The following is a 22216-nucleotide window of genomic DNA, read 5'->3' as shown; positions in this document are numbered from 1 at the left end:
CAAATCTGTTTATTTGACACCCGTTTCACACTCACCTGGGTTCTTATTGGCATCATCCTAAGACTGCAATTTGCCTCGCCTGTTCCCCAAGCCCAATAAATAAATATGTAATCGTATATATCATGACTTTTTGCTCCACCGGAAATATTGTAGGACATTTGGGAAATAGAAACATTTTAAATACCTGCTGTTGGTAGTCAACCTTTTGACGCATGCTGCAAATTGTGCACGAAGTATTTGCTATGTAAGACACTGAAACTTGTTACTCTAGTTAGTCATAATATTTAGCAAAGATAAGCTATCAATCATTATTATCATATGATGCATTTCTGCTTTTCTACATGCTTACCGGTCCATTATTAGTGGATGTGAATCAAATTATCAATACAGACTTGATTTTATGAAACTGAGAGATCCCTATTTATTAAACCAATTGAGTTGATAGTTTATTTACATGGTATGAGGAATAACAAGGCTGAAAAACTCAGAACAGATTCTTCTGTTTGCGCATGTAATGACTGAGCTCCATGACATTTGGACTTCAGAGTAAAACACAGTGGAGATTTATGTTCAAGCCCACATATTTTGGAAATTACTGTATTTTCAGAATGCCTCCAGTATGTGTGACTAACACCAGCATACTAATGCAGAGAACACATAAAAGAGGGGACATGTTATTATCCGTCCTCCTCGTTGGTACTGGCCGGGCTTTGTACAACACAGAATTGCAGCCCCCCAGAATCTTTTTCAAACTCCAGCTTCATCCCGTTGATATTCCCTCAGGGAAATTAAGGATTAGCTGAGCCTTTCAAACCGGAATTCCTCAGTCAGTTAGCATGAATGTGCCCCCTCCCAAACCAAATCAGCTCTGTTTTGCCCGTTGCCCCGCTATGGGCCTAAGCCCTGTCCCTCAGTTAGGTTGGTTGTGAGCCGTAGTAAGAGGATGAAGGATTGCGGAGCACCACTCTGACTCATGCCCTTGGGTGCCATGCTGCTAAAATGCTCAGAGGACATTGCACTTAAAACTGCTCCTACAGGCAGCGGTGCTTATAGCAAGTTCATTCATGACAGTGAATAATTGCAATGAGCAGACATCTTTATTCCCTCTGCATGCAGATGATTGTGATTGCGTTAATTAACATCCATGTCCCAGATTAGAGCTGTGATATTAGAAACCAGAGTGACATCATGCTGTGGTTTGTGATGCATTACACCCCTGTAGTGTTTGTATTTGTTCATGTGGCTGATGTGACACAATGTTTGTGTTTGTGAGTGGCATTTTTAGAACTTCTGGCAGTGACGCATCAGAATCATGACTGCAGAAAAGCATCATTCATTTGAACCTTTATTGTAGATTTTCTTTTTAAATTGCTGACCTTGAATGTCAGATATAATCTTGCAACATGTCCCATGATCCATCTGTCTGAGGGGAATTTGATCTTGTACAGATACTTTAGTAAGTAGAAGACATAATACAAGATAGGTTGACATTTGTACGGCAATAAAGCACAAAGTAAATGACCTAATTCTGACACGTAATTATGTTCCCTCACCCATGGCGTGATTTCTTGCATTTCTAGTCGTTACTGCCCTATGCCCGAATTTCTTTAATTCTTCATTCATAGTGGCCGCTCTGTTCATGTTTATGTTAATTTGTTTATAGGCTTTTTAGCTGTAAGCCGTTACATAACTCTTTATCTAGGACAGCAACTAGAGGTCTGTTTCTGTCTGAGTTTTTCCTTTTGATGTTTTCAGCGTCCATTGCATACCAAGGCAGTCCGGTAGTACTTATAACTACAAAATTAGTCACTTGCTCTGCAAGAATGGAGAGGAAGTGTGTTTGTGTCATGCCTTAATAGCTGACATAATCGCAACTCACACATTTCCCCCCTCACTGACAGAAATATATCAATTCCCAGCATTTCCTCCCTCCACATTTACCACTCTTGTATTTCCTCCTAGCACGTCTTGCTTTTGATGTCCCATGTCTTCACGGCTGCCGGACTTTTTGAGATGAGACCCAGAAGGCCTGTTGAACGAAATAAACGGCTTAGGTTGTGACTAGTAGAGAGATGCATCCCTGTGTGTCTGTGCTCCGTCAGCGTCATTGTTCTGCAGGCTATAGAGTCCTCCAAGACACTTATTTAATGAGACGGCTCTGACTGTGTAATTGCAGGCTGCTCTGAGAGCTATTATGGGAGATGTATTTTAGGGGGGCAAAACAGCCATTACTGCGACAAAAACGGGCCGAATGTGTGTGAAACACATTCACACAGTAGCACTAAAGCTGACATGAGGAGGCTGAGCATCCTGCTGCCACACCTTTGACACATGGATCAATTTATAGTGTTCATGTGAGTCTGTTTAATTCCTGGATCTCCTGGAGTTTTGTTTTCACTCTGAAAGGATTTGCAAATCACCCGCACTGCTGTTCTTTTTCCTCCTATACTTCCCTCCAAAGGCTTTATTCATAGAAATAACTTGGCCGCTTTTAAATCCAAGTCACTCATAATTTATGAAGCTATCCTAATTTTAAATCAGTATTTTGCATTGGATTTGACGCAGCGTTCTATAATATATCCAATGCAATGTAAATCGTAAAATAAGACTTTTTTCATGTTCCCCCTCATTCATGATTGATTCTCTGTGAGGCCCACTGCTTTTGCTCCCATTCGCTTTCTGTTTGGTGAATATTAATAATATAATAAATATTGGGAGGGATGAAACCCTCTTTAATGGTCACACATGCAGAGCACACAGCACACACAGTGACATTTGTTCTCTGCTTTTAACCCATCCTAGTACCAGGAGTCTAGTATATTATATATATATATATAGTCAGATATTTGGTTCACTCGTGCTGGGATTTCCGTGTCCCATGATTTATTTAGGACGTGTTGAGGTCTTTCAGAGAGCCTCACATCACAGTCCTGGCACTCTGTCTCACCAGGCATCCTTTAGCCTCTTAAATGACTCCCTCCATCTCCCTCTACCGCCCCTTCCATCATCATTCTCCTTCCTCCTCACCACAGCGCTCTTTGCAAATTAAAAGAAACAAACCAATGTGATCCGACAGCTGAAAGAGACTGCTGGGCTAATGCTAGCCTATTTTACACTTTACCCCTTTAACGCTTGAAGTCTCCGTCCAGATGGTTTGTTTGTTGTTGCTTCTACTGCATAACAAAAGCCTATTCTGCTTTGCCAAGAATAACTAGGCGAGGTGGCATGCCGTTTCTGTGAAAGAGACACAATTAGCTCATCTTGGCTGCTGCTTGGCACTGATAGCTTCTCTTTTACTTCCTGGACTCCTGACGCTGCAGCTGGCTTCTGCTTCTTCATTCCTGTCCTCTCACATGTTTTTATAGAGAGAAAGAGAGAGGGAGAGAGCATGAATGTACGCCCCCACCTGTGTGTTTGGGCTGCTGTGAGAGGACAGGGGCCCTGAGATAGCAATCACAACAGAATCAGTCACACCGACAGTAAGACTTTACAGAGGGATAGGCCAGTGTTTATTTGGCATGCGAGTGTGTGTGTGTGTGTGTTGTGTTTTGAAAGCCTAACAATCCTTTCTATTCTTAACAGTATCTGGAGAGGCCCCAATGTGAATTGTGTGGACAGCACTGGATACTCCCCTCTCCACCATGCCGCCCTCAACGGACACAGGTATATCAGTGATGTATAACTCTAGGAATTAACAGAAACTAGGGCTGGGCAATATATAAATATGATATCAATATCCTGTCATAAGACTAGATATTGTCCTTGATTTATGGATATTTATTATATATATTATATTATTGTAAAGTTATGTCATGTTCTGAATTTAACAGACTTATAGCTTTTATAGTATTAACTTTACACACTTAGTCAATAAATCCAAATAACTGCTGGTTAAATATCCAAATGTTCATTGTGTCAATATTTTTAGTCCAAGCATCAATAGTCAACTCCACAACATCGTGGGATTTGGTAAAGAATATTGCCATGTTTGATTTGTCTTCATAACGCCCACTGCTAGTTTCCCCTCCTCTCTTTATGCCCTGCATTATATAAGGCATTTGAGACAACTGTCCCACTGGGAAAACTTAAAGCTATTGATTTGCTGTTTGCTAAGGCAGTGTGTATTCATTAGTGTGGTTATAAACCATTTGCCCTGTCCCTTCATTCGTCTGCAGCGAGGTGGTGGAGGCGCTGCTACGAAACGAGGCCTTGACCAACATCGCCGACAATAAGGGCTGCTACCCCCTCCACCTGGCTGCGTGGAAGGGGGATGAACATATCGTCAAACTGCTCATTCACCAAGGACCTTCACATCCAAAACTCAACGAGCAGGTCTGCCGCTGCTTTGCTCTGCTGTGTTTGTTTGTTTCTCTGTGTTCGTGTGTCTTGGTCTCTCGGTTTTACACTTTTGGTGTGTGCTGATAATATCATTGAGTTGTGAAATGATGTCAGTACAATGTTCATTTGCTCTTCCTTTCTTTCAGAGTTTGTTTTTAGATCCTGGTTAATAATCCCAGAACACTCTGCACATTTGTTGGTGGTAGTTTTGTAATTACAGTCAATGATTTAGTCAACCGCTATAGGAAGTTACTAATTTATCAACATTGTAAGGAGATCATTCTTGCTAAAGAAATGCCACATGATAAAGATATTTCCAAATGTAATAATAGTTCAGCATGGCATGGTCTGTACTGTATTTAAACAAAATTAATGTTGAAAAGTCTGCGACCAGAGTGCATTAACTTGAATGCATCTTGAGTCTGACTTCTACTGTGATGCTGTGAAACTGTGCTTTGACGCCATGCCAGTGTGAGAAGTGCTTGTTTTGCCCCTAACCATTTTAACTGTTTTAACTCATATTCATATTTTGTTTGGTTGCTTACTGCACAAACACCTCTGGCCTTTTTAGGATAAGGAGAAATGACACTCAATGAGCTCCACAAATGTTATCTGGATAATTCTATCAAACGAGAAGACACGCTCAAATGATCACATAAGCTAGATTAAAAAAATGATATGTGTCTTATTTTGTGTCATTTCTCCCTGCCTGTTCATGACATCTGATTGTTTATTAACTTCACCCTGATTTTTGTTGTCTCTTTTATTTAGTTTGACTCATTTGTGATCATTCATTTGTTCATTGCTTGTCTGAACCAAAACCATTGGCCTATCTTCTCTTCCTCCCTCCCAGAGCTCTGTAGACCATAAAGAGTTCAAACGCTGTGGGCCCTTTGACCCATATATTAATGCCAAGGTGTGTACAGAGTGCTGCGTGAAAACATTTCCTTTTGAAGTGCTTCTTTGCTTTACTGCTGTGTTGTCTCGCTGTGCTTGGGTTTGGGTTGCTGCTGCTGCTTGCTTGGCCATTCTGCCGCAGATATATGGGAAAGCTTTTCATTTCATTCTCCATTGGTAGATCCCTGTCCTCTGGATTTCTACTCCGCTTTATTGTAATGTAACATCTCTGATATGCCCTTCACTACATCATCTATTTTCTTCATGTTACAATACTGTTGTACCGACCTTTTAATCAGGGTCAGGAATTAGGCTTTAGAAAAAGAAATGCCCTTTAAAGTTCAGCAGTTGTCTTTGCTCTGAGGGGCAGAGGACAGACAGGGGATGATGTGTGAGGGTAGATGTCCTTTAAGCTTGTTGTGTTAAAAATTGAGCAAAGCACATTGTATAATATGCAGCTGAAGTATTACAGTTGTTGGCACCACACAGCCAACAGAAGGAGAACATATTGACTAATAGCAGACCACACTATCAATTAAAGCTACACTGATCATTATGGTATTAAAAAGATAAACAGTGGAAAGTTGACAAATGGAGAAGCTTACAGGAAGTTCTCGGAAGTATTGACTGCGATATAATTGATTGTGCATTGCTACAAATTGAGTGCACGATAGATTTGTGAAGTGCTGCAATTTATAGATTTTTTTCACAACTTGTCTCAACTATTAGCTACAAAACCCATTTCTAATATTAAACATTAGAAACACAATGTTAAACACGTTACACAATGTTATAACTAACAACATTTTTATTTTTATTTTCAGCCATGTTAGCAGCATGGCTCAAGAGAGAGAGAAAACACAAATTATGTTATGGAAACACTCATGGTTTGCAGAGGATGAATCATACTGACCTTTCATTTAGCACCATGAGGTTGATATTTGAAGTTTTGAAAGAAATATCTGTATACCCATTGGATGGATTATCATGATGTTTGGTACACACACCCGATAATGCAACATCATCAAGTCTAATCAAAAATAAATTGTAAAATACTAATATTTCCATCAGCCTTAACCGTTGCTGGTGTTAAGTTAGCTAGTTAGCATGCTAACCTGCTTTACTAAGACAGTGAACACGGTAACCCTTGCCAAATGTTAGCATGTTAGCATGTTGCATGTAGCATGCTGATGTTAGCATCCCGTTAAAAGCACCGTTGATCATATCAGAGCTGCTAGCATGGCTATAGACCAAAACAAATAATGTTAGCTCTATTGTACCAATGCAGATATTCTCAAGTTTAGGAGTAAAATGAAACGTAGATACCCCTAGGAAATCAGATTGAGGGAACAAACTTCTACAAAGAAAGAAACATATGAAGCTACTTACCATCAAAGGAAAATAGAGAGTTTAGTCCCCCTGTGAACAGACCCAGCTTTTAATGTTTATCTTTTATGTATCTATCTTTTCTGGAGTGCATACCGAGTTCAGTTGCTTTATATTTCACATGCTCATTGCATTCAGCATTCAAGGAAAGCCCCAATCAAAGTGCGTCTACATGAGAAGAATATCTGTTCAGCAGACACTGCAGAGCTTCACAGCTGGAGCAGTGAGTGGTGCTAACATGTTGGTCGCTTCATGTTTTCCTCTCAGCTGGCAGAGCTGGAAACCCACCCCGGCCTGTAGATAAAGCTGAACACTATTTTTGAACATTGTCGCATTTCCCCTGGACTAATCTTCTTAGCGCTTGGATTGGAAAGCTGGCTTTCTTTAATGCAGCTATATTTTCGAGTAGGAATTTCCCTGCAATGGTTGTCTTACTGTCTTTTCCATTTCAGTAAATTTGATGAATTTAACGTTGAGTCTTGTTATGGTTTGCTGAGATTATAGATCATGTCTTAATGTAAACATTTCAGGATAGTTTGGGGAGCACTACCTGGTCACAAGCCTGAATTATTGAAGCCTTGTTATGAATAAATCAGAAAGATGGATGCAGTGTGGATGCTCTGGTTGTGGTCATGGTTGATCACGTGACTTGGTGGGCGGGGTGCATCCTGCCTCCCCTCTCCTCACACTCCAGTACCAGAGAGCCATGTCAGGAAGAGGAAGAGGAGGAAGATGAGGAGGTTTTCAGTGTACCAGTCTCTTTGCATTAGCATCAAAGAAAGATTTCCACTCCATGCTTGTCTGTGTGTGAGTGTGTAAATGGGTGTGTTTGCGCCTCCCTCTCTTCTCCCCACCTCCCCGGTTTGTGCTTGCGTTGCTGAGGAGAGAAAGAGGTGGGACGTTGTCATAGTAACAGTGTCACGGTACAGTGGTAGTGAGTGGCCCAGTGGAGAGATGTGGTGTTTGTGCAGAGTGAGCCTAGCGCTGTGTGATGAGGCTGAAAGTGGGTCTGGGAGTCATGGACGAGGCTTCAGAGTGGACTTATTATTCCAATTCTCCGTCATCCTGGTCCAGGAAGACAGCCAGACCAATGTTTATTCATTATGTCTCTGTGCTCTCTCCTACTAATAGTTTTGGGGGCTGGTTGGCCGCTTTAATCTTTCAAACGCCTCGGTAGAGGAGATGTATCCACTCAGACTGCAGGCCTGACCCGGACTGACCCCACCATCTGAACACTGGGTTTATGCAGGTTTAGTTCATACCAAGTTGTAGAAACGGAACATTTAATGATTGGAAAACAAATTCCTGTCGAGATGAACAAAAAACCAAAATAAAGCAGCACATTATCACATTTGAAGGACTTGAAAAATGACCAAAATAATCATTACATTATCAAAATAGTAGATGAGAAATGTGTAGTTGTTCAGTTTAGATTAAATAATAGACTTGTTGTTTAAGCTCCACATAAATTCATCGTTCACGTAATTTTTCAAGCTTTACATTTTCTAGATCCAACTCCAATAACATGACAATAAAAAATAGTCCGTAGATTACTCCACAATAAATAATAATCATCAGTTGCAGCTCTAGTTAACTCCCTCTCATGCCATATTGTATTTTTTTCACGAGGAATAATGTCATTTAAGGAATGATGGGTGTATGATGATCTAATCATTATCATTATCATAATCTGTTATCTGGGCAGTTGGACTCGATATTTAACATTAACATTTGAAATGGTTGAAACTCATGTAATATGAAACTAAATTGTATAGGAGCTCAGGCTTCTGTATAGCCTAATGAACATCTTGATTGACCTCTTTTATGTTAATTAACATACAGTCTGTATTACTCCTTAATAAGATATAGCCCCTAGTCTGCCCGGACTCACATCACGCGACCTCTCACCAAGGCTTCATTTTCATATATAGGTCACATGTCTAATGCGATATATGTTTAGATCACTTCCTCTGACCCAGGCTCAGATGTCAGGGGGCTTTGCCCTTAAAGTGAACTTCACCATGTGCTCTAAGTAACCCTGGATACATTCAAATAAAGTTGTTCAGAATAAACTATGTATACTGCATATATGGTATGCTCATATTGAGACAGGTATTGGATGGTATGTCAGGCTTGGTGTGCCGTGTCTCAGAGGGCTGAAGTTGGAAAAGTTTCTGATGGCAACAGCAGAAGTAATTTCTTTAGACTTGGTCACCTCATTATCAGTAGTGCAGTAGAGTTTCCCTCCTTCCTCTGGGCGCATCGCTCGCAGTCTGCCAGCACGCTCATTTATCCCCTCTGTCTGTCACTTCAGTGTCCAGCTCTTCCCTCAACAACACCATCACCCCCCCCTCCCTTTACCTTCTGCTCCCTGCTCGTCCTCCAAGACTCCTTGTCTCTGTCGTGCCAAGAAATGGCTGGAGCCCATTTGAGGAGTCCTTCCGGGGACATGTTGTTATTTAACGGAAGGACCAGGATTTCTCCATTGTCATGCATTCTCATTTGCACATGTCAGGGTGTGTCTTATTTGGCAGTTGGGGCCATTTGTTACTGGAGGAGGAGAGTTTCAGGAGCAGAGATGGTATCTGAGACCCTAAAGGCTTTTTGGTTGTTTGTGTTTGGAAAGTCCCATTTAATCAAGGGGAATATAAGGAGGTAAACCAATATTTCCTGTAAAAAAGAGAAAAAGCCCACTGTACAGAGAATTACAATCTGTGGCAGGAAGCCAGTGAGACATTCATCTCATTAAAGGACTGCAAGGTCTGTTAACTCAGGAATGCGTGACAGCTTCTAAATAAAAATCCACCATTAGAGTCAGCCTTTATATGATTGTTGCTGTGCATTTAATGAAAAGAACACTTTAGGAATTCACGAGTATTTACTGGGCTTTTAAACCAATGAAAAAGTACTTGGGCTGCAACTAAAAACCATCTCATTATTGATTATTCTGTCTTTTTTTGCTTTAAATCTAATTTGATGTCCTTCAGTTTCCTTTTTTGTCCTCCAGGCAAATATATTTAGTTTAAATAAAATTGGCAGGCTGAACCAGCTAATGTTTACAATGTCTGCTTATTAATCAACTTCAATAAATCAAATGTTATAGCTGTAGCTTAATGTGTCTGTCAGTTGATAATAATTTTAATAATTAAGAAAAACATTATAATTAGAAAATATAATAAAAGATGTTGACTGTAACTACTTTACCCCGCCCTATTTAGCATTAGCAGGCAGTATACAAACATTAAATTAAGTGTATATTGTAACAGATACATGGCATTATTAATGGATGCATGCATCAGGATGCCAGATCTGTCAGTGGACATGGGCATGCAGCGAGGATGGGCAGCCCGTTGGCACACTAGCTGCAACAGCTGCTCAGCCCACTCCTCCACCACCTCCTCCCACCACCACTACTACTACACCACCAGGGGCCAGGCTGACGTAACCGCTGCCAGCCCGCACCTCACGTGACGGAGGTCGCTAGTCAAACCGTGTTACTGTCTCTCAGCCCCAGGTTGTGAGAATCACAACATCCTCTGTTCTCCCTGTCACCGTGTGGCTCTTTCCCCGCTCGCTGTATTCTGCAGCATGAACACAATGCAGTTTAATCTCCAGATGTTCCTGGTTAGAGCAGGGTTTACCAATCAGCAGTGCCGATCTTAATCTCTTCTTGTTTGACATGTACTGAGGTCTAAATCAGGATGATGCTGTCTGTAGCGCCACAGCAAAGAGCAGACGGGATTTTCATAAAAACACGTTCTGTCCAGGAAGTCTTGGCTGTGCTGTATGAATTCTAATCTCTTTCCCAGCAAGACTGCAAGTCATTGGTGCCATTTTGTGTAATAGCCTTCAGAGCTCTGTCTTGTTAGTACATGATTGTGTGACTGCTCACACCGCCTGTAGAGGAGATAAGGCTGATTCAGTTTGTCTATATAGAGTAAGATTATGCTGTAACACAAGTCTTCTTATACAACAAATGTAAAAGTTGCTACACTAAATTGAATTTAGTGTAGCAATGTTTTGAAATTAGATTTTTATTTGCAGCAGGGCTATGCTAAAATCAGCTTTTAAACCAAGCTACCAATGTTTAGTTCCTCTCATTGTGTGTTTTAATAACCGTTTTCTATGTGGACATCATGCATCAAGTATGCAACCTATTTAGAGAGGATATTAGGTTTTTCTTTTTAAAGCTGTATATCCAAAAGCATGTTTTTCAATGGCTTTCAATAAAATTATCGTAACTGTTTAAGAAATGTTGCAACTGCAAATGCTACACAGAAAGTGTTGCCTAATTAATGATACTGACATTATGACGTGGCAGTTTCAAAGCAGTGACACATGATGGGACTCTCCTATTAGTCCTATTTCAGTTTGTGTGTACAGACATTTAGATAAGACAAACTTTGCGTTGACTTACATCTAAATACGCTCCTGGTCTTCCCCTTTACAATTGTCTTTTATAACCAGTAGGTGAGCAGATGATGTTTGTCAAAAGAACATTTATTTAATTAAAAAGGAAATACATCCAATAATCAAAACTCAAGTGATGGAGGGGGTCCGTGGGTTGTTTTGGAGTTTCTGTAGAAGCCCAGCATCGGAAGACCCGTGTGAATAAACGTTGTAGCGTAGCTTGCGTCAGAGGCGAGGCTCGATGTCTCAGCACTGCTCATTCCTATCAGTGAGTCAAGTGGCTAGTCATCCATGTTTAATACGATCAGATGCTGGCTGACACATAGCTGTGGAGCACTGACCACAACACTGGCAGGGGAAACACTATCTTAACATGATCATATGCACTGAGCTCAAGGAGGCGCCTTGTGTTGCACTCCTGTCATACTGTGTGAAAAAGCTTTTTGTTTAATTTCAGTGTTGGAGTCAATTGTGTTGGTTGCTGTATGTATATCATTGTATCCTAGATGTACCTAGATTAATGTTGAAGCAGTAGACCTGCATGTTTGAGGAAGTGAATCAGGCTGATGTCATCACAGCGTGTATGTTTGCCTGCTGAAGTCATCACAGTAAATCTCTCTAAAAAGCTAATGCTTGATGGTTCGTCACAGATGAAAGATGACATGCTCTTTTACTCCGCAGTGCGGCCATTTATCTATAACAGTGCTTGCATGTGAGTTTGTTTTGAACCACAGAAAAGCAAATGTACAAATCCATCTAATGAAACCACCCAGGCAGTGAAACTGAATTTGCATTGCTTTAGCTCTCAGAGAAAGGCAGCTTTAAACCCTGTTTTTTTTCATTTGTTTTGTTCAGTTTAGTTCACCCAAGAGGAGAGTATTTTTTTTCCAGCCTTTTGATAAGCAGGTGTCGTTTTGTGTCTCTAAGCTCCACCTCCTCTCTCTCTCTGCTCAAGCTGTGACCTGCTTTGCCAGTGCAGTACAATACTCAACCTCTCTAAATCCCACTTTCTCTCTGTAACAATGGAGGAGATACCTGCTGATCCCATCTGGCGCCAGGTCTTTCAGAGAGTCTGCTGACACCTGTCTTAAACTGCCCCTGTTGCCCCCTCTTCATGATGTCCTGTCTTCAGTGGCACAGCTGGCACGCTCCTATGGGAGTCGCTCAAACTGGCATCGTGCATGTCCATGTGGGGGCCTCTCGTGCCAGCTGTCAGCCCTTTGTAGGTGGCTCTGTGCGTCTGGAATGACCCACTCTTGGAGCATGTGTTTCCACAATAACACTGACATTATCTGCCACTCCCATCCCTGCATAATATGTGAATAGAGCTAAATATCTGTGGGGTTGAATAGGCTGTATTTTTAAAGATGGCTGAGCATTTGCAATTGTGTCACACTGAGAGATTCAGAGCAGTGATTGTTGCTGTTTTCCTCTCATGTTATCTTCTACTATAGGAAGGAGGTTTTTAGTTTTTTTCTTTTCTGGACTACAGTTCCCATGTGTCTAGTTACAACCCAGCAGCACAGTCCTAATTATGACTATCTGTGTTGTCATTGTGTGTTAGTTTGAGAGAGTATTCCCACGCCATGCCTCAGTTCAGCTCCTGGGTTGCAGGGTTTGCCCCCTGCTGGTTGTTCCTGATAGAGAACATCAGCAGTGCTGGAGGATCGCAGTGTCTATTAGACATTGATCTTGTTGCTGCATGCGACTCATTAGATCCAATAATCACCACTTACTGAGTTTACACTGTAATTACTACTTTTAATTGCTGTTTGTTGGCTAGTCTTTTAGCTTGTTGTTCTTCAATGAAGAGTTTGGAGAAGAGATGATTCAGCTTTGTGCATAGATGAACATAATGTGAACCTTTTAATATGAAGGACAACAATCAATGTCTCGCTCTTTATTGGGTTTTGTATACTAATCTTTACAGAGTTCTCTATTTTCCGCTCAATTCCAGTGAGTCAGTGTGTTATACACAGCATTATTGAGTAAACTATAGTGTCAGGCAATAACCCAGGTCACTTCCTGCATTCCCCATCTCTAGAAACTCAACAGTCACACATTTGCACATGTGCAAAATGCGACACTCATCTTTTCCCCTTCATCGTCTTGTTTCTGAAACTTCCATGACTGTCGCTTACAGTGTGCTCTGATATGTGAGCACAAAAAGTGTACCATCAAAGTTACAGTCTATCTTGACAGGGATTCTTTTTTACAATACAAGTTATACAACACATATGTATTGCCCAAGAGGGTTGAAATGTGTCTTCCGGTCACCAAACACAAATAAACATGGCATAAAAGCAGACAAGTAGTGAGTAAAACAAAGTGTCATAGTGTACAAAAAAACCTTCATGTCTGATGCTTAAATATACTCATTCATTTGAATGTGTTACGAATAATGATGACAATTGGGATGAAGGACTTCTTCTTGTCTTTTGACTAAAAATGTTGAGTCAATGGCTGTTGGGGTTTTGCCAGCAATTTTCTTGCCATTGACACACGCCTAACATTTTGAATTGTGCCAGGTCTCACTCTTTGTAACTGCACAAAGCCAAAGACGTTCTGACACTTAAGAGGCCCGTGTCTCTGTTAATTCCCCACCTGCCTGGGTGCCTCAGCCCCTCCACTAGCCCCACCCCCCCACTGCCCCTGGCTCTCACTGCCATCCCCAACACCTGTCCTCATTAGTCCATGCATGTCTGCCAGTCCCCCCCCCCCACCCACTCTCCACCCTCTCCCCACTCTGCCAGATATTCCCCCAGGCCTCACTGTGTGCTTTATCGTTATCGGTGCTATTTCATGACCTTTTTTAATCTGCTAATGTGGCGGGCTCTGTGCGCTGATGGGGTTCACCTCACAACGACTCCGCTGAGTCACCTTTTTTCTTCCTCATTAACAACCATGACAACCCATCTCTCCTGATCTCCTTTATCTATTTGTCTATTTGTTTCTTGTGTGTCCTGTGCTGCTTCTCACCATCGTTCATACGCCCCCAACAGAACAATGACAACGAGACGCCGCTGCACTGTGCCGCTCAGTACGGACACACCCGGGTGGTGCAGATGCTGTTGGAGGAGCTGACGGACCCCACCATGAGGAACAACAAGTTTGAGACCCCACTGGACCTGGCTGCGCTGTACGGCCGCCTGGAGGTGGTGAAGCTGCTGCTCACTGCCCACCCCAACCTGCTCAGCTGTAACACCAAGAAACACACGCCGCTGCACCTGGCCTCCCGTAACGGACACCTGTCTGTGGTGGAGGTGCTGCTGGACGCCGGCATGGACATCAACTATGAGGTGTGTGTTTCTGATCTAGAAGTGTGGGAACTTAAAAGCTTCCGTTTGCAAGTGTGTCTTAATATACTGTCATGGCTAAAATCATGTTGGGTGACTTGCAGCACTTCCTCTCACTACTTCCTACTGAAGCGATGAGATTAAATGTAAAACTCTTAAGCTCTCAGTTTGCACAGGAACTGCTGTGGTATCAAAGCAGCGCCGGCCTTGCTCCCCCTGGTGGGCCCCGTGGCTCTCACTCTGTACCAAACTGTGCCATCCATCTGTCTGGAAATACTTTCCCCTTTGCTCTGCCCTCCTTTTCCTCTGAATCAAGGATGCAGAGTATATTCAATGTCCTTCAGGCCTTCCGTCCTGCAGGTTTCAATTATCATGGCCCTCTGAGCTGGAAAATGATCTGCTTTGATTTCTCAACCACATAATTGTTAGTATAGGAGTGGACTGGGTGGTGGGCTTAAATCTGGTACTTGCCATACACTGTTCAGGGTTTGCCAGGCTATCAACCAAGCATTAGCCTTAGGTTGCCGAAAACCGTTACTGTCAAGCCCTTGCTGAAGTTTTGCAGTCTGACTCTTCTGAAAATAGCATACGGAAATAAGCATGTGCTTGCATTTTGAGAATAATCATATTTGTGTCACACATTGGTGTTAATTTCAACTCTCTTTGCCTCTGGCTCTTTTTGCTCCTGTTTTTTTCTGCTCAGACAGAGAAAGGCAGTGCCCTCCACGAAGCTGCATTGTTTGGGAAGACAGATGTGGTACAAAGACTTCTCAGTGCAGGTCAGACTTCAGCAAGCAACATCTGCATCACTCTCTGCTCTTAATAAACACAGCATCTATGAAGTAAATTAGATTAAAACCCACACATAACTCTTCACTGTTCCTGTTGTCATTCGTCAGGTATCGACGTGAACATCACCGACCAGAAGGGCCTGACAGCGCTGGACACTGTCAAGGACATGCCCTCCCAGAAGAGCAGACAGATAGCTGCTCTCATCCTAGGTAAACACCACATGTACAAAAAAAAGAACAGAGAACTGTGAAGGGAAGTGAACTACTTATTTCACTTGTAGCTGCTGTGATACAATGTCCTGTTTGTCTGTTGCAGGTCACATGACTGGAAAACCCCCTGACATTGACCTCCCCCCTCCACCAATCCCTCCGCCTCATGAGAGTCCCTGCCCCCGTAAAAAGAGTAAGAATTACCAGATGTTAGAAAAAGCTGAGTGTTGTTAGCTATGATTTAACACAGACTAGGAAACTGAAATATAGGGTTTATCTTTTTTCTGTTCAGCTAAGAACTGAATGTGTCTGTTAACACATTGCCTTGTGTTCTAGGTGATATGGACAAGGTGAGTGAGCTGATCTCTGGGCTGGCCCCGGGGCCCGAGGAAGAGAGTCCGTACGAGGCTCTGTTTGAAGCCACTTCCTGTCACTCTCTGGACAGCCTCACCAGCGGCAAGTCTTCTGACCGGGACTCTGGGCGGCCGGACAGTGAAGCTGGCAAGGTCAGCAATTGTTCAACCAAAACCCACCTTCACACACACACCTTCACACACACAAGCAAACACACACATGCAGGCCACATGGATAGCTTGTAAAAGAGTTTCATATGAGGTGAAGTGCAGAACTCCCACTAGAGGGTGATAGTGGTCTTCTTTCCACATGACAGGGCCTCAAACCCCTCCAGCATTAAACCTCTTGTGGTACACAGTGAACATGTAATTCATTGCTTAACTTAGTTCTTGCAATATACTAATGAATAATAATTAATTTGATACTATATATTTATTAGGTCTTATCATTTGTATCTTTTGCAGAAAGATCGCTTGGGCCACTCGTTACATCCTGGTCCGGGTCATGAAGAAGAGGTAAGCTTAAAAGTGGGATCTGAGATCATAAAGCCAGTACAAACTTGTTCCCATTTTCAACCACATATTCTAATATGTGCTGTGTTTAGCTGTGTGCATGTGAGAGTCATGGCAGGACAGGTTTTTCAAAAAGTTAGTTCCTCTAAGAGGTCGGACATGATGAAGAATTACTGCCATGTCATAGTGGCTGTTGCAAAATTACTATCTGCTAAATATCTGCCACTTTTTTTTGCCACAACCCCTTTCTTCACGGTTGTTGCTCAAATCAAGCCACTTCTTGATAAATATTCATTTCAGTGCGGTATGTGACAAAAGCAGGGGGCGCATGACGAAAGTAAAAGTGTGAAATATTTTTGAAGAAATCTGAAGCAGTCTGACCTCAACTGTGGCTTCTCATAGACACTGCGCTATTAAAATACCATTAAGGCGTTGTATTTTTAAGGCAAAACCTTTTCCATCCCTCTATTTTACTCCCCGAAGGACGTAGTTGGATCATAAAATATAACAATCTGTCCAAGTTGAATTACATTTTCTTTTCACCTTGTTACTTTCTCCTTACCTCCACTCCCTTGGTGTCTCTTTCTACAGGCCCTGTATACTAACAGCAGTATTGATGAGAGAGGCGAGCCGGTGGAGGAGGATCACACGTATGAGTTGCTGCTGACTGCTCAGACCAAACACGCATCGCCCAGCCAGGAGTCCCAATCCAATAAAGGTAATTGTGTGTTTAAAGTATAATCCAGCCGGGAAAAATATGTGCACATCCAGTATGCATTCCTTTAAATTAGATGTTCTTTTCCTGGATAAACTACATACCCTCACTACTGCTTTGCATACCAGTGACGCCTCATTCCTGGCAGGATTAAAGCTGAATTTGCGAAGAGCTGGTTCCTTTTAACCCAAATACTTCTTTAATCTCCACTGATCAACGGACCCTGAATGCATTCCTCTCCTAATCACAAAGGCCATCTACAGACACATGGTCAACCTTTGCCACGACTGTGTTTGCCGTACATGAGCAGACCCTCCTTAGTTGTGCCTGATGAATGGCACTGCATGTAATTGGATTAAATGGGATTAAATTAGGTGGCCATTTTGATTCATGGCTGTTAATGTAAATGTTTTAAAACCATCCCCTCGGGCCCTCCGGCTCAGTCAGCCTCACTAGTCTCTTAAGAAAACGTCACTGAGCTGAAGGGTTGGATTTTAATCGCTGATGTCATCATGCCTCCCCCTATGTGGATAAATGATGGGATTCTTCACTGTCCTGCGTCATCTACCCTTGAGTCGTGGAGAAATGTTAAGCGATTAGTTCCTATCTGTTTTAAAACGGCTTTATCCTGTCAGGATACCCAGCGGTGTTTAAATGGCAAGGAGGAATTCTGTTTGACTGATATGTCGCCATGCATAATACATGGTTTTATTCTACATCACTTTCACTTACCCCTAGCATAATGTCTGTCCTGACAATCAGAAGGAGCAATACACTGTCATATTAACATATTGAGCAATGGGTCAGGACAATCTTTCGTCTGCCCAAACTTTGTTCTAACTCAAATGTTTTCTCCTCAGATGAGAACACCACTACACAGTCTTCCAACAGTGTCCTACCTCAGGTATTTAACATTCTTTCTTTTATACTTCTCGTATGTTTCACGCCTTTAACCCTATATCGAAGAGTCATTTCGCTTTTGGCAATACCTTTTTTCTCATCCTTTAATGCCTTCCAGTTGCAAAATCCTTTAGTAAGGCAAGGCAAGGCAAGGCAAGTTTATTTATATAGCACCTTTCAACACAAGGCAATTCAAAGTGCTTTACAAAAATGGAAGACATTAAGAAAATGGCATTTAAAATCAGTCATTAAAAAGAAAAGATAATAAAATAAACATTAAAAGAAAAAATACATGGATAAAAGTTACAGTGCAGTTTAAGATGTGAATAGTTCAATTAAAAGCAGTGGCAAAAAAAAAAGTCTTCAGCCTGGATTTAAAAGTAGTCAGAGTTGCAGCGGACCTGCAGGTTTCTGGGAGTTTGTTCCAGATATTTGGAGCAAATCCTTCTGCAAGTGCAAGTTTTACAAAAAACATATGGATGGAGTTTTAACAGTCAGAACAGTATCCCAGCTGCAACTTGAATTAAATATCTGGAGCATGACCACACGACCGCAGCAGGTTATATAATGAAGATGAAGGTCTCCTCACAGTCACAGATTGAGTCATATGTCAGCAGTAGGCAGAAGTCGTCTTAAACTAGCCCTCATAACTGTGCCTGTGCAAACCCGCCTGTTCTATTTATTGTCCTATTATATCTTATCTTATCACCTTTTCCGAATTTATCAGCCAGTTAGCAGTTTTATTATCGCTGCCTCCCACCCACAACCCCGCCTGCTGCCCACAGTATCTGCTTGCATCTTTTATTTTAAGCTCCTATTGGATTAGCTGTGCTCCCCGGCTGCCTAATCATAATAAATGATAGTGTCCTCTCTGCTCTAATGTACAGCCTGGTGAGCCAAGCTACATTATGGCTGAGGTGGGCAAACCAGTACTGCCATGACGACAAACAATAGGATATCATGTTATGCTAATCTATTAGAATCAGACTCAGAATACCTTTATTAGTCCCACAGAATGGAAATGTTCATTGTTACAGCAAAAGTAAAGAGGCAAAATATTAATTAACAGGCATGCATTAAATATTTGAGAGAGAAATTACACAAATTACAATAAGTAGATTAACAGTATTTAAAAAATGTAAATAAGTGTAGCATGTAGAAGTAGTGTGATGGCAGCCAGATAACAGTATAAAGTATTGCACAGTGATTACAGATTGTGTTACAGTAGTTAAATAGTTGAATAACTAAAGGATAGCAACCAGTAGAAATAAATTGTAAACCGGTATATACAGTTTATATATAAGCTAGCTGAAAACGTAGCTGTGGCTTTTAGCGTATTCCCTGCATATGCTTAAATTATTGTGTTTGGGTGTACAATACATTTTGATTGGCAGGTGTAAGTTAACTCTTTTTCTGTCCCACTTTAGCGTAAACCCTCTGCCCCGAACGACCTCAGAGCCCCGAGCAAGACGAAAGACACCCTGCACCCTCCCGGACGGTCGAGCCCACGGACACCAGGAGGTGAGTTTGACGTCTCCGATTTTTTGTAACCTTATAATGAACAACAACTGCTGCTGGCAATACTGTGAGGGGAGAGAAAAGATGGACTGGACACTTCAGACTTGGAGAAACACAACCAAGCATGTCAATGAAATGGGAGAGGAGCGTTGAGTGTGCAGGGTGAGCTGGCAGGCTTGGATTAGCACTGTGAGGAACGCATGATTGGCATTCTGGAGCAGCAGAGCGGATTTGACTTGTCAGGCTGATTGGCATTCCCTGGCAAGCGGTAAAGACTCATTTCATTGCCAATATGAAACAGAATTCTTGATCAGATTGTGACATTCCTATCTCAACATCCCGCTTAAAGCTGGATATGCTACGTCATCCAGTCAAGCATGGAGTGGAGGTAAGGGGCAATGACTCATACAGAAACACATACAGATATCTTCATTGAATAATTCTGAAAGTCTGATAAAGAAGCTGTTGGATGAATCATGGTAGGTAAGCATATTTGATGGTGCTTTGGACACTTTTTTCATTATTGTTGTTGAATTATTTCTTTACTGTGGTTGTGAGAAAGAGTCGGAAGTAATTTTCTGCCAAATAATTTATAGATGGGCTGCAGCAACATCGGTTTTAAAGATCTAACTTAACAATCTATTAATCATGTCAACTTTGTTGAACTTATTTAAGTAGGCACACATGGAAATTGAAAAAGGCTTTCCATCCGTGAGCACGTGGTTTCCTGATTTGACTGCTTTTAGAAAACTGATGATGATTATTCAAGCTAACAGGACAGCACAGCATGTACCAGCATTGATTCTCATGCGTGTAGTCTCTGTTTGGTGTCATTGCACCTTAATGTTGATACACAGCCATTTCTGATTGGTTTAAGAGACTAAATAAATCATTTAAATAGATTTGTATTGTCAATTGCATGCATATTCATACATATGTTTTGGCACACGACTTAAGAATAGGTGGGCCAGTATGACAAGTGTTGCTTAACAGCTGGTGTTTTGGGAAGTAAAGGAAATATTAAACACTTCTTAAAGCTCGGAAAGCCCTTTATTTCCCTTTTCATGGCACATAGTCCTGTGTGATACCCGAGTTGTACTCTCTTTTCCCTTTTTTAAAGCCACAAAAACCACTCGTCTGTAAATATGGAAGTACCACATTGTTATTATGCATGTCAGCAAGTTAAATGCACCGTTCCCACCAAACATGGACAGCTGCCTGAGTTTAGCTCTTCTCCCGTGGACGTGGTATTCATTGTGATTGAGGCGATCTGAGCTCTGGTTTCCCCCCCTGTGAGGACGGTCAGGGACCAGAGCTTAGCACTGTGGCAGGTGGACGAGATGTGCACCGTCAGTGATATCACAGTGTTTATAATCTGTCACAAACACATTGCTGTCCTCAGCAGGAATCCAGTGTTTCCCAACAGATTTCCACCTCTGCGTCGTGTTTTCATCGGGTTTCCAAAGGACATTTCCCATGAGGAGTCATGTCCTATGATTCTCCACAGAAAACAAACATGTGGTTTCCATGGGACACGGTTATGAACAGTGATAGTGAGGAATCAAATCTAACTTTAATCTTTTCTTCATGCTGGATGTGCAGCTTTTACAGTTTTAAGTTCCCTCTAGTGCTATAAAGCACTTACTGTATGGTTCATCAAAAGCTTTCAATGTTTTTTTGGAAATGTACAGTTGTTTGGATTGCTGTTGTGAAATGAAATACCACAGATAAATGCAGAAAGGCTGTAGATGAAAAGCACCTGTCTCCCAACAAAACCATGTTCAACTTCTTTCATATCTAAGCAGATGTATCTAAGTCCCTCAGTTTGTGAGTCTTTTTAAACATTAGTTTCACTTCGGTACATTTACATCATTTAACAAGATGGTATGTTCGTTCATATATGTGTGTACGCTGTTGAATGTGATTATGGGTAGTGACTTGTCCTTTATTGACCGGCATTGTCGATATAAGCATTTGTTTACTCACTTTTCTATAAATGTCCAAACATCGCTGAGACGGCCTTTATTTCTTTATTGACTTTCTGCAGTATAAGACCGAGGATAAAAATCTCTTCTATCTGCAATATTAACAGAGCAGAGTTTTCACAGGCAGAGCACGCGTTGACTTTGGGGCTGTGTAAACGCTGGATTGACAGCCTGCACTGCAGTGTCTGCAAAGCAAACCTGACATCATTCAGACATGGAGCCTTCTTGGCCAAATGAAATACAAACACCCCCCCGACTCTGTGGTGACCTCACCCATCTATGAGCTGCAATAACATCAGAATCAGTCTGTGCACTTTTTCCAACATAGTACTGTACGAGCGGCAGGGGTTAACATCAATGTGAGATTGTTGGAAGCAAGTTGATGTGCTCACAGGGCGTTCACACTCCCCAGTTGCCTCAGAGAGGGTGGGTGTCTGGCTGTGGACATATGTATGCGTACACTCACTCACCCCTTATAAAACACACAAACACCCACACACACACATTTCCTGGATGTTCAAGTGTGGAGAAACTTGTGTTTTTTTGGGCGTTGCACTGCCCCTGCAAGGATAATAGGGCAGTTTGGCGGAGTCGGCATGAGTTTGTGTGTCTAACAGTCGAGTTGTACGCTCCATTCCTTCGATATTACTCCTTCGCAGCCAACTCTTTTGATGTTTTCATTCTTTGAACAGCAGGTTGAGTGATAGCAGAGCTGAACCACAAATTGCTAGCAGAACATTTGCTCAAACTCTTCTCTGAAGGACAAACTAAGTGTTGCAACAGGTCAATACTTCTCCTGTGGTGTGAGCGTCCCAGATTCGCTGTCACCAAACACCCTGACCCTGTCACCCTGGCAGAGACAGACCACACACACCTTACAGACACACTCCTTCACCATGTGTCG

General features: G+C 41.9%; 1 protein-coding gene across 10 annotated transcripts in view; it reads left to right on the top strand.

Moving 5' to 3' along the window:
* LOC117479576 (ankyrin repeat and SAM domain-containing protein 1A-like) overlaps positions 1–22216 on the top strand; it is a 62887-nt gene that overhangs the window by 8208 nt on the left and 32463 nt on the right. For 7 of the 10 annotated variants that reach the window (XM_034126667.1, XM_034126663.1, XM_034126662.1 and 4 more), the window contains exons 2-13: positions 3583–3663; positions 4176–4332; positions 5192–5254; positions 14034–14330; positions 15031–15106; positions 15227–15328; positions 15435–15521; positions 15665–15834; positions 16147–16197; positions 16786–16912; positions 17770–17813; positions 19237–19330. In XM_034126667.1, the coding sequence (XP_033982558.1) occupies positions 3583–3663; positions 4176–4332; positions 5192–5254; positions 14034–14330; positions 15031–15106; positions 15227–15328; positions 15435–15521; positions 15665–15834; positions 16147–16197; positions 16786–16912; positions 17770–17813; positions 19237–19330 (1349 nt within the window). The remainder of the gene's footprint in view (positions 1–3582; positions 3664–4175; positions 4333–5191; positions 5255–14033; positions 14331–15030; positions 15107–15226; positions 15329–15434; positions 15522–15664; positions 15835–16146; positions 16198–16785; positions 16913–17769; positions 17814–19236; positions 19331–22216) is intronic. The other 3 variants (XM_034126668.1, XM_034126666.1, XM_034126669.1) reach the window with 1 other exon arrangement.

The sequence above is a fragment of the Trematomus bernacchii genome, unplaced genomic scaffold (genome assembly GCF_902827165.1).
Source record: "Trematomus bernacchii unplaced genomic scaffold, fTreBer1.1, whole genome shotgun sequence".
Lineage (NCBI taxonomy): Eukaryota > Metazoa > Chordata > Actinopteri > Perciformes > Nototheniidae > Trematomus > Trematomus bernacchii.
This window is presented reverse-complemented; position numbering and strand designations above follow the sequence as displayed.